Source organism: Colias eurytheme, chromosome 3 (genome assembly GCF_061535395.1).
Source record: "Colias eurytheme isolate Ceu_HAF_F1 chromosome 3, ilColEury1 Martin Lab GWU primary, whole genome shotgun sequence".
In the NCBI taxonomy this organism is placed as follows: domain Eukaryota; kingdom Metazoa; phylum Arthropoda; class Insecta; order Lepidoptera; family Pieridae; genus Colias; species Colias eurytheme.
In genome coordinates this window covers 9,949,205-9,960,411 of record NC_142982.1, presented here as the reverse complement: position 1 = coordinate 9,960,411, position 11,207 = coordinate 9,949,205, and the positions used below count along the sequence as shown (strand labels likewise).

Below are 11,207 nucleotides of genomic sequence, written 5' to 3'. Positions count from 1 at the left end.
TGAGAGTTTCCCCTTTTCGTTTTTATAAGGGTGGTGTAAATCAAGATTATAACTTATAACACTGTCAAAGAATCGTTTATTTTTTAGTGACTTTTTAACGTAACTGTAACTTTTACTGATTGGATAATCTTCTGATATTTTTCAATGAATCGAAATGTCTAAATTGCTACTATAAATCTATATTTAACTTAGAAGTTATCATCGCTAACTGCAGATATATTATACATCGACTAAGCGTTCGAAAATAAAAGTTTTTATACGTCAACTTTCACCTAACCCTATCTAATTATTTTTTATGGAAGATTCTTATCAGAAAAAGCCGCATAAAATAATAATTAGGAAGGAAATAACAATTAACTGACAAATGATAAATTATGAAGATAATAACGTTACTTAACGAGCAAAACTTTTGGCTGTTTTCTGTTCTACAAAACTTCGAAGAGAATACGACAAAGTTGAACTTAATTTATTTCCCAACAAAACTGTTTAAAATTTAATAGTTGCATCAATTGGGAATACAAAGCAAAGTCAAACACAAAGTCAATTATTATTTATTATGCATAATTATTAAACTTTTGTTTTACTTAACATTACAGTTATCTGGATCAGGCTATTCGTCTTCATTCGAAGCTACATTATAAATTTATTCTCAAGTTTATTCAGTTCAAATTTTCACATTTTGTCACTTTGTTTTCGTAACAAATACTGAATAGAATCCGTTGTAAAATTTTGTTTTCATGGAGTCGTTAGCGTCTCGTAGGGTTCCGTGAGAAATACAATTTATATTAATCTAAGTATTTCAGTGATGGAATAATATTTTGATTAGACCAAATATTATAAGAATTACATTAAAAGCAATAAAGTTAATTGTAATATTTTAATTCGTATACTTAATCAATAAAATCCTGTAAATTAAAATCCAACAATTAATAGCATAGTACTTTTCAACAATATTTCAATCTAATAGTATAGACAGAGTTTAATATCATGATATCATACCTGTCATGTGTGTCAGGTGTCATGTCCCATATTTTTTTTTTTATGTGAAGAGCAGGCAAACGAGCAGACAAGTCATCTGATGGTAAATGATCACCGTCGCCCACTTGCACCCACAATACCAGGGGTATGGCGAGTGTGTTGCCGGCCTTAAAGGTTGGTGTACGCTCTTTTCTTAAAGGTCCCCAAATCGTAACTCATTGGAAACACTGCCCGCGGGAGCTGATTCCAAATTTCGGTAGCACGAGGCAAAAAACTTCTTCTAAAGCGAACAGTTGTTGATCGCCAGCTGTCCAGATGGTATGGATGGAATTTCAGTTTATGACGTGCCGTACGATGGTGGAATTCAGCAGCAGGCAGTGCACCAAACAGTTCTTCAGAGCACTCCCCATGATAAATGCGGTAGAAGACGCATAAGGAAGCGACTTCTCTACGCAGTGCCAAAGAATCAAGCCGATCGGTTAGACTTGGCTCGCCAACGAGTCGCACAGCGTCTTATAAAGGTTAAGGCGATGGCTCGGAGTGAAATACTGCCCCGCTCTACAGAGTACACCTAGTTTCTGCGAAGCTAACTTAGCTTTACCTTCCAGATGACAAGAGAACTGCACATCACTCGAGATTTCGAGTCCAAGAATTCCGATACTGGCTGTGGCTTTTAGAGGAGTACTTTGAAAAACGGGAGTCGCGATAAAGGGACATTATTTACAGCAATAGCCATAAACTTTAGACTCAATTAAGCAGCAAGAATTTAAACTGACTAAGCCGTGATCATCTAGTATAAAAGTAAAATATAGTGGAAAAACTATACGGAATCCCTTGCTAAAACTAAAATCACGCTTAGCCCATTTTTCCGGGTGCAAATAGTTCCCGATAGCACTCGGGATTCAACGTCGCAACTTGATTGATGATACAAAGGTCTGTTACTGTTACAGATAGTGTTCCTAGTTAGCATTTGTTTATTTTGTTCTGCCTCGACACCTGTTATAAAGTTATAGTGATCCATCCTAATATTGTTGTTAATATGCTAACTGGGGATTTTGTTTTCGCAGTTAAATTATGTGTATGTATTTTTAAGCTATTGCATAGCTATATATATTGCATATCACAGACTTTGAGCGCGGTGACCGAATGTAAAATTCCGTAACGAAAAACCTAACACCCCCCACTCCAACCGGAACAGCGATACGATGCTATGCAATAGCTTTACCGCGGCAGCCCTCGAGTGCCACACGTATTTTTTTTTTTATAAAAAGGAATCTATCCACTGCAACGTATCATACTATGATCGCAATAGGAACGTGTCATGATCAAAAAGCAACACGATATATATATCTACTATGCTATACCACGTGGCGGTGCTGATCTTATACTTTTCAATACAAATTTTTCTAACACCTGCCTGTTACGGTCAAAGTTGGATACGTTATAGTGAATGGAGTCCTTGGGCAACCGAGTTATTGGTTCGCTTTTTTTAAGCCATGGAAAAGGACGAAAAAGAAAAATTCGCATGCATACTTACCTTTCCCGCTGCAAGCTGGCCCAATTTGTGACGTTCGACACCTACATTATTATTATTACTAGGTACTATTTATTAAGTCACAATAAAAAATGGAAGGCTTTATTATTTCAGGTGGTGTTATTTTTGAAATGAAGATGGAAAATTTTCTATGGAAAACCATTACCGGAAAAGTGCAAGGAAGTGAAAATGCAGGCGGGAAGAAATGAACTAATGAAAGAGGGAATCTAGTTCATTATGCTTACTTTGTGTTTCATCGTTCAATGATAAAAACTTTTACTAGACAGACAAAAAAACTTTCAAGACAGACTTTCTATTATAAGGACTAAAAAGCATATATTTTGGATACCACCATAAATTAAAATGAATCACTTTGTATTATACATGTAAATAATAAATAAAAGATTGTAGAAGGAGCAGTTTTATTCACTAATTACCTTGTTTTTCATAGTGATTCAATTGCCTCTCTTCTAATTAAACAGCTTTCTGTTAGAATTTCAAGTGTCTGAATTCAATAAGATTTGCGTAGGATTGAAGTTACTCGTTATGAGAAATATGAGCTTTGCCTCTTATTATGGTTAATATTTAGTATACAAGGTAACAATAAAACACGGTACAGTATTTAAAAATATTTATTTTCCTATTTTTTCGTACATAAAGATACAGAATAGTAATAATTACTTTCTAATTATACTACATTATTTATAAACAAATAATTACATCACAACGCTTGCTAATGATAATTATTCACATCGATATAAATTACTAAATAAAATGTTTATTGTATTACATAATTTAAAATATTAAGGTAACTTTTTACATAATTCGTCCATCTAATTAATGCAAATTACTCAATAATCTTACAGATATTTCACAAAGAGTTCACACAATAAATATTTTCAGGAAATTTACATGTTACGACAATTTAGAAGATTTATAAATTTTGTTGGTACAATGTTTTATATTTTTAATTTAGTTTTCACATCGAAGAAATAGTTTAGTATGAAAATTTTAAGGTTACAAATCGTATAGAAAAATACAATGATCTCTCGAAGTAGGTGGTTTATCTTAGGATTTTGATCTTATAAGTTCACATAGGTATTTCATAGACCGTTTAAAATACATAGGTATAATATATCTTTCACTTACACAACTTATGGATAACATTGACTTTGGTATTGCTTCCATAAAATTATTGATCGTCTTATGGGGATGGCTTTTAAGGCCATACTAAAAGATTACATTCGTCTTTTAAAGAAATGAATACTTACAGAAGATTTGTTGTACAGTGTAGAAAACTAGACATGCAAAATTTAATTTCCAAACTACATATTACACGTACACATCAAAGATCTTGTATTACATTTAAATTGATTTAATTTTTCAAACACTTTCATTGTTCATGAAATTTTATTTTCACTTTTTACTTTAGAACCTAATTTACAAAATTTTCACAAAGAAATTACAATACATTCAATCTAATTTAAAATTCTTTTTTTTTTACAATTCACTAAAACCAACAAACTAACAAAACAATTTTGATACTGAGAGACAGCTTCACAACTTGCTGAATAACTGCCACCTTCCATAATTTAATTAACATTTTATACAATATTTGTTTTTTAAGGCGCCTGTTACACGTAAAGTATATCTCTCCTACCTATCGTCATTAGTCAGTTCAATTAATTGTTACAGGTCTGATTTTTTCGAAGGATTGGATAAAATTCATCATTACGCGAGTTACAGGTTTACAACTACGATACGATACACTAGCTATTATTAATTATTGGTGAGGGTAAATACTTTACGTGTAATATAAGCCAAACACGATACGGTTTACCGGAGAGGTCTACCGTACTATTATTAGGTAGTTAGGGCTATTTAGGTACGTCTAAAGCCCGCACAGGTCAACCGAACATGAGTAGGCTCAAAAACTGCACAGGTTTATCACACAAGAAGGTACAGCAAGCGTAGAAATGTACCTGAGAAAGTACGTCAGCTATAGGCGTCTTATTGACAAAAGTTGTGAAACTGCCGATGACCACTAAACGATTAATATCTAACACTATAGTCCCCTAACGGTGGGTCAATCATGACAGTCTCGGTCTCCTGCGCAGGGGCGGTGGGCATAGCGGAGGGGCGGAGGGATATCGCGAGCGGGAGCGCGGAGCGAGCGCACAGCTGCGACGCGCCGCGGGTCGAGCCCGCCGACCTGTAGCGGGTGCAACGACCACGTCTAGAACGGGGGAAGCTGTTTAGATCTTGCTCGAAGTCAATATAAATGTTCGTTCTAAAATCCCTCATTTTAGATTATAATTGACGTATTTCTTACTGGAAAAGAAGCTAAACACATCGTGAAGTAGTGAAACTGCCTATATCTAACACTACGCCTAACGGTGGTTCAATAGACAGCCCATAGACCTGAAGCAAGTGCAAACGCCGAGGACGGGAGGGGCTGCTTGGATCGTGCTCAAAGTTGATAATGTAGTTATTCAAGAGATTTAACAAATTTTGGGCTGTCTAGCTAATATATCCGGAAGAAGTAAAACTGGCGATGACTGATGATGATATAACATTGACGCAAGATAGGGATTTATACTTATTTAGCTATATAATATATATATATATATTAATGATGTAGAGGCGCATCAGCAAAAAGTCAATAACAAGGGAAACATTTAAAGAACAAAAAATGTTTACAGTTATAAAATAATATGATTTACTCGTTCTAACATTAATTATCCCACGGTTTCAAACACATACAGTGCGATCATGAGCATACATTATGGTTTTTAAAGATGTTGAATGCAGCAACTCACATAAGATTTATTAGTAACATAAAAAAGATAAAAAAAGAATGACTTTCACAATTGTCTGGAAAATTTTGAATGTCATTCTCATCTAGTTAAAGATTTACAGGTTATAATGAGTTATGACTTCTATATTCGTAACATTGTAACACGGATGTTTGTATTGTTTACACTTGCAAGTTTGAATTAGTTTTGAGAACATTGTTGGTAGTAATTCAAACTTTGATGTGTGATTGTATAATCGCTGACAATACAATCCCACCAAAAACATTTTCATGTAAAATGTTGCCAAGACGAGCCCATATGACTCGCACTGTCAAAAAGTTATCAGATCTCATGTAGAGCCAAGCTTCTAACACTACACGCCCTAACTCTACAAGGCCTAACTTCACAAACTCTACACGTTAGTCAAAATATGTGGCTTGGCCATTTCGCTACATTCACATCGGCGTAAGGTGAAAAATTAATTCACTGTTCATTACTTTTGTGTTATACAATAGTTCTTGTAGTAACGAACGGCCAAGCCACATATTTTGACTAAGGTGTAGAGTTTGTGAAGTTAGGCCTTGTAGAGTTAGGGCGTGTAGTGTTAGAAGCTTGGCTCTACATGAGATCTGATAACTTTTTGACAGTGCGAGTCATATGGGCTCGTCTTGGCAACATTTTACATGAAAATGTTTTTGGTGGGATTTCATTTCTTTTTGTAGGTTGTTTGTAACAATTTTTTTTTTAACAAGGAGTACCTATACATATATATATCTAGGGGAACCAAGTTTTAGATTATTAGATTAGACCTCTAGCGTCATCAAAATTTAATTTAAAATTACAGGTCTCATACAAACTCCCATCCCCTAGTTTAAGGGGTTGGGGGATGAAAGTTACAAGTTTTATAATTTTTTTGTTGTTTGTGTGCTAATACTAGCTTACATACAAAATTTCAGCTTTCTAGGACATTAGGAAATACCTTAAGAATTTTGATGATCATCAGTGAGTCAGTGACGAAATTAGCGTTTTTTAGATATAAATAAAATCTGAAGTATAAAAGCTAATGTAATTAAAACTTAATATGTTCAATAAGTCCGCTATTGACAATATATCCCGAAAATTTTGTTGATCTAGCATAATCCAAACCCAAGTTATGAGGGTTCAAAAAAACGTCGAAGCGCTTCGAGAAAAGGTAGGTAGTGCCCGTGCGCCTCGCTTGGCTTGTCTTGGCGGGGGCACTACCGTGCCCCCAGATGTATGGAAAGTTCGCAAGACGAACATGATACTTGTAAGTAACAAGTTGTCTTGCTTGCATGTTTTGCTAAATTTTCACGGTCATAGTCAATTTCATTTGTCAAGTGGAGAGGAAATCATAATAAAACGAGATTATTTTTTTTTATTCTGATAATGTTAAAAAGTTCATATTTTATTTATGTGTATGATAATTTTCTGGGATTTCCGTATTTAAATTTTTGGATATACTTCAAACATACTTTGAAATTTCTCAATAGCAATAGGTATCACATTGTTGTGTTGCATCTCAAGAATTAATTTATATCTACTATTCAGTCAGCTCAAATTCGTCTACAAGTTGAAATAGTTTTAGTTCTATTAATTACAATTGTTAAAACTTGTCGATACTGACGACATAGTAGTTCGGAACTTCAAACAAAGGTCTTTCAATAGGATACCTATAGATGGAAATGAAACTCACACTAATAATGCATTTTTAATGTAAATATCAATTCATGGCACATTTTTAACACTTAAATCTTGGAAGGCATAGAAAAATATAACATAGAAAAAGTAATAATTTCCCAGTCGCGCATATTTTAACTCATTAAAATTTTCGTGTTGTTTTGTTTTTTAGGTTGTCGTAAATTTTTTATGTTTATGCTTGATTTTTATCTTCATCTTATATATAAAAATGAATCGCAAAATGTGTTGGTAAGCGCATAACTCGAGAACGGCTGAACTGATTTCGATAATTCTTTTTTTATTATATTCCTTAAGTACGAGGATGGTTGTTATGTAGAGAAAACGTAAAGATGTACCACGGGCGAAGCCGGGGCGGACCGCTAGTATAAAATAAGAATACGATAAACTTTTATCTGAATAAGTTCAAGTCACAATAACTTCAATTATTCATTTATTATTTCTCAAGCACTCTTGACGAACAATACAATAAGAATTCATAATATTCCAAAAAGCAAACAATATCTTATCTCCATAGCCAAAGAAAGCTACGACTCAAGACCCTTAAAAGATAATTAATCCAGAGAATGTAACAAGTACTATCCAATTGACTCGATTTACATTACTTGCTACAAAACGTGCTGAGACTGCATTTGTTTTATCGATAGAATCGAAGTAATTAGTTCGATGTAAACGAGCTAATGTGCCTGTATTTTCTCATAGAGAATGATTTTTATTTGATAGTTGATTAGCAGCATTTTAAGTGTTTTTAATCATGTGGTGCGGATGCGGTGTTTATATCAATGTAGAAAATGATAGTTGCCTATTCAACTTAGTTATGGTCTACAGTTTTTTAAGGGTTATCTTTAAAGCGATTAGTAGAAAGTAAGCGATTGGTAAAGATACAAATATGAACTAAACTTTGTCTCAAAATTTTTGGGATATATTATTATCTCTTTGATATAAAAGATCAGAACTATAATGATTATAGCAACCTATAATAATTCAAAACCAACACTTAAAACTATTTTAAATGTTTTAATATAATTTTTACTTTTAAATAAAAGACCTGAACTTATTGAAATATAATAACCTGTATATTATAGTAGTATAACAGTTGATATAAAAAGCATGTTTACAAATTTTCTCAGTCTGCAAACATGCGATCGTTAGACGGAAAAAATAAACATTTAGAAGTCTCATTTCCTCAATTTAACCAATCCGTAAAAAATAACGGAATGGAGCAAACCACTCAAGGATTTTATCTAACTGGATTCACAAATGATACTCGACGTTAATTAATGTCGACTAAACAATAACACCAGAGCTTTAAACAATTTTCAATCTGTTTGCTTTTGGAGCATTGCCAGGCTTCCGTCCATTTAGTATGGATCTCTTAATTATTATACTTTTAAGTGTTGTAATTGGCACATTCATTGGCAAATTGGTTATTTTTTAACCTTTACAATTAGTTTTTTACGGATTCACTTATCAAATTACAATTCTGATTAACTTACATAATACAACAAAACAAGTTTTACTGTAATTGGGGCCTGAAAATTATTCCTTCAAATTAATTATATAAACAATAAAGAAGACGAAAATTAAATCACATCAACACGGGTAAGGAAACTGAACAAATGCAAACAAATAGCGAGGTCACAGACATCTATAAAACTTGAATCCCTGAGAAATCTGAATCGACAATGATATAAATGTGGTTTCCCGAATCCCGGCAAAGATAAGATGTGTGAAAAATTGATGGGATCGAGTACGTATTTGAGGACCTAAATCCACAAGATCACGTTAACCATGTGATCACGTCTTCTATTAACCCACTTTTCCTTAAAATATTGACATAGATCATTGAACTCAAATAAAAACTATATCACATTTTAGATATATATATATATATTTGTAAAAGTATTGATGAAAAAACTGTTATTTCAAGAAAGAAATAATGTAATATGAGTACCTAATTGGCAATTGCTATAAAATATATCCTGAATTTGACGATGGTAATGCTGAAATATTTCCTGAACGTCCCGATGGAAATGAAGAATTTTCTACTAAAAAGCTCCTTTCAATAAAGAAAATATAGCTAAAGTAATTCGAAAAAATACCCAGTTTGTATGGGTAGGTATAAACCAATCCGTTGTCTGTCCGTCCGTCCGTAAAATATTCTATAGTTAGAGATCATTAAAACCAATTGAGACAAATCCTGCTTTAAAAAAAATAGCACATAAAATGTACATTACATACGATCAACAACAGTCAGTTAAAATGTCCGTACAAATGCTATCCATGGACATAAAAGAGCTTCAACTCGTAGACAATGTCTTAACCCCGGGAGTAAGTTTTCAATTAGTTGAACTATTTCATAGCCCGATCAAGCTACATTGTCTCGAGAGAGACTATTTTGGTCTGGATACTCATTTGGAACGACAATGATAGTTGTAAACAAAGATAATTTTAGAAGGCTAGTGAACTTACTACTTTTAGCTTTTGAAAGCTTCAAAATATTTTTCGCTATAACTAATGAAAAAATTCTCAAAGTTTTAAAATAGAATAATATTTTGTACGCTTCTATTAATGCTTCATAACATTTTTCTTCACAATATCTTAGTTTTCTGTTCTCAAGGAACATTTTACATTTTTTCATTTAATTTCACTAAGGATGAAATTAACGCGACAAGGCGTTCAAATTACACAATTAATTAAGGGAATAATAAATGCTGACGTTAATTGCACGTTTATTTGCTTTTGTTTTATAATTTGTACTTTTAAAGTGAAATCGAGTCTGTTTCGTGATACATTTGCTGTGTAACAAGTAATTGCGTTAGATAAATACATAACGTCATTCTTCTAAAACGCAATAAAATATATTAGATGTTAATTCTAAATTTTACAGAAACCATGTAATTTTTTAATACTTAATTCATGTTTAAATATTGTCAAATTGTTGAACCGTAAATGATAATTCGAAATAATTATATGGAAAGTGGATAATTTCAAATTAACCTTGACTTTCCCGTCTGCAAAGAAATTTTTCATTAGAAACGGATAGTCATTAAAGAAATTATTCACGATCTTGTGCGTCAGCGCCGCCATCAAACATAAAACATTTTAATAAAGAACAAATGAGCATCGTATATTTGTTGGAAAAGAACCTAGAATTTTCTAGAATGTTTAAAAGATTAAGAGATATGAACACGTCGTTATTTATAAGATTCTTCAATGAAAAGTATTAAGTCATCAATAAATCATGTGATTATAATACATCTATGAAACTTTTATATTAATTATACTAGTTATTAAGAACATATAACAGCATTCTATTAAGTAAAGAGTAAAAAGAGAAAAATATAAGATTAATAGCTTATAATGCTTTGAACAAAGATGAATTAAATTGATAGCAGTTTTCTATTTGAACTGCATTTATTATTATTCAATCAAATAATTTAAAATAATCAAATTATGCCTAAATGACTTTATAAGAAACTAGATTTCCGCCCGCGGCTTCGCCCACGTTTTTGAAGAAAAACTCGCATAGGTCCCGTTCCCGTGGGATTTCCGGGATAAAACCTATCCTATGTGTTAATCCAAGTTACCTACTCTATATGTGTGGTAAATTTCATTGTAATCGGTTATAAGGAAAGTAAGTAAATAGCTTTGCTTACCTGCTGCAATGGCATTTGAGTAATCGCAAAAATGCTGCCCTGAAAGTTCTGTTGAACACAGTGTATATGATGGGGTTTATTGTAGACGACACATAGCCCAGCCAAAGGCAAATGTCTACTACGTGCTCTGTGAAACAAGTTATATATTAGTTTATAAACAATTCATTAATAAGTAATTTAATTAAACAAGTACAATACTTATATTACTTAAGGCTTATACATGCGCTAATAACCTTGACCATACTTGACGGATCTCAAACCTCTCCCGCTGCACCTTCTTTTTTCCTCGCATTTTGTATTTAAAAAGATACCAATCAGTGAAACAAAAAATCCTCGTCAGGGACTGTTGTGTAACTGATAATTTATTAAACATAAAATTTTCAGAGCTCTAAGTCAGCGGGTTACGAAGTTTATAGAGGTTTGCGGAAAAATCGATGACCACGGCACATTTTTTTTTTTTAGAAATCTATTAACTTTGGAAGAAATTCCTCGCGAGCAATTAAAGATCAAAGACCATCCTATTTT

General features: G+C 32.7%; 1 protein-coding gene across 1 annotated transcript in view; it reads right to left on the bottom strand.

Annotated features, from left to right (window-relative positions):
- Positions 1 to 3,821: 3,821 nt before the first annotated feature.
- The window catches only part of 5-HT2A (5-hydroxytryptamine receptor 2A), a 36,469-nt gene continuing 29,083 nt past the window's right edge, over positions 3,822 to 11,207 (bottom strand). Inside the window, exons 8-9 of the mRNA XM_090120055.1 lie at positions 10,683 to 10,809; positions 3,822 to 4,748 (exon numbers count right to left, since the gene is read on the bottom strand). Of these exons, the coding sequence (XP_089976181.1) occupies positions 4,565 to 4,748; positions 10,683 to 10,809 (311 nt within the window). The 3' untranslated portion in view covers positions 3,822 to 4,564. The remainder of the gene's footprint in view (positions 4,749 to 10,682; positions 10,810 to 11,207) is intronic.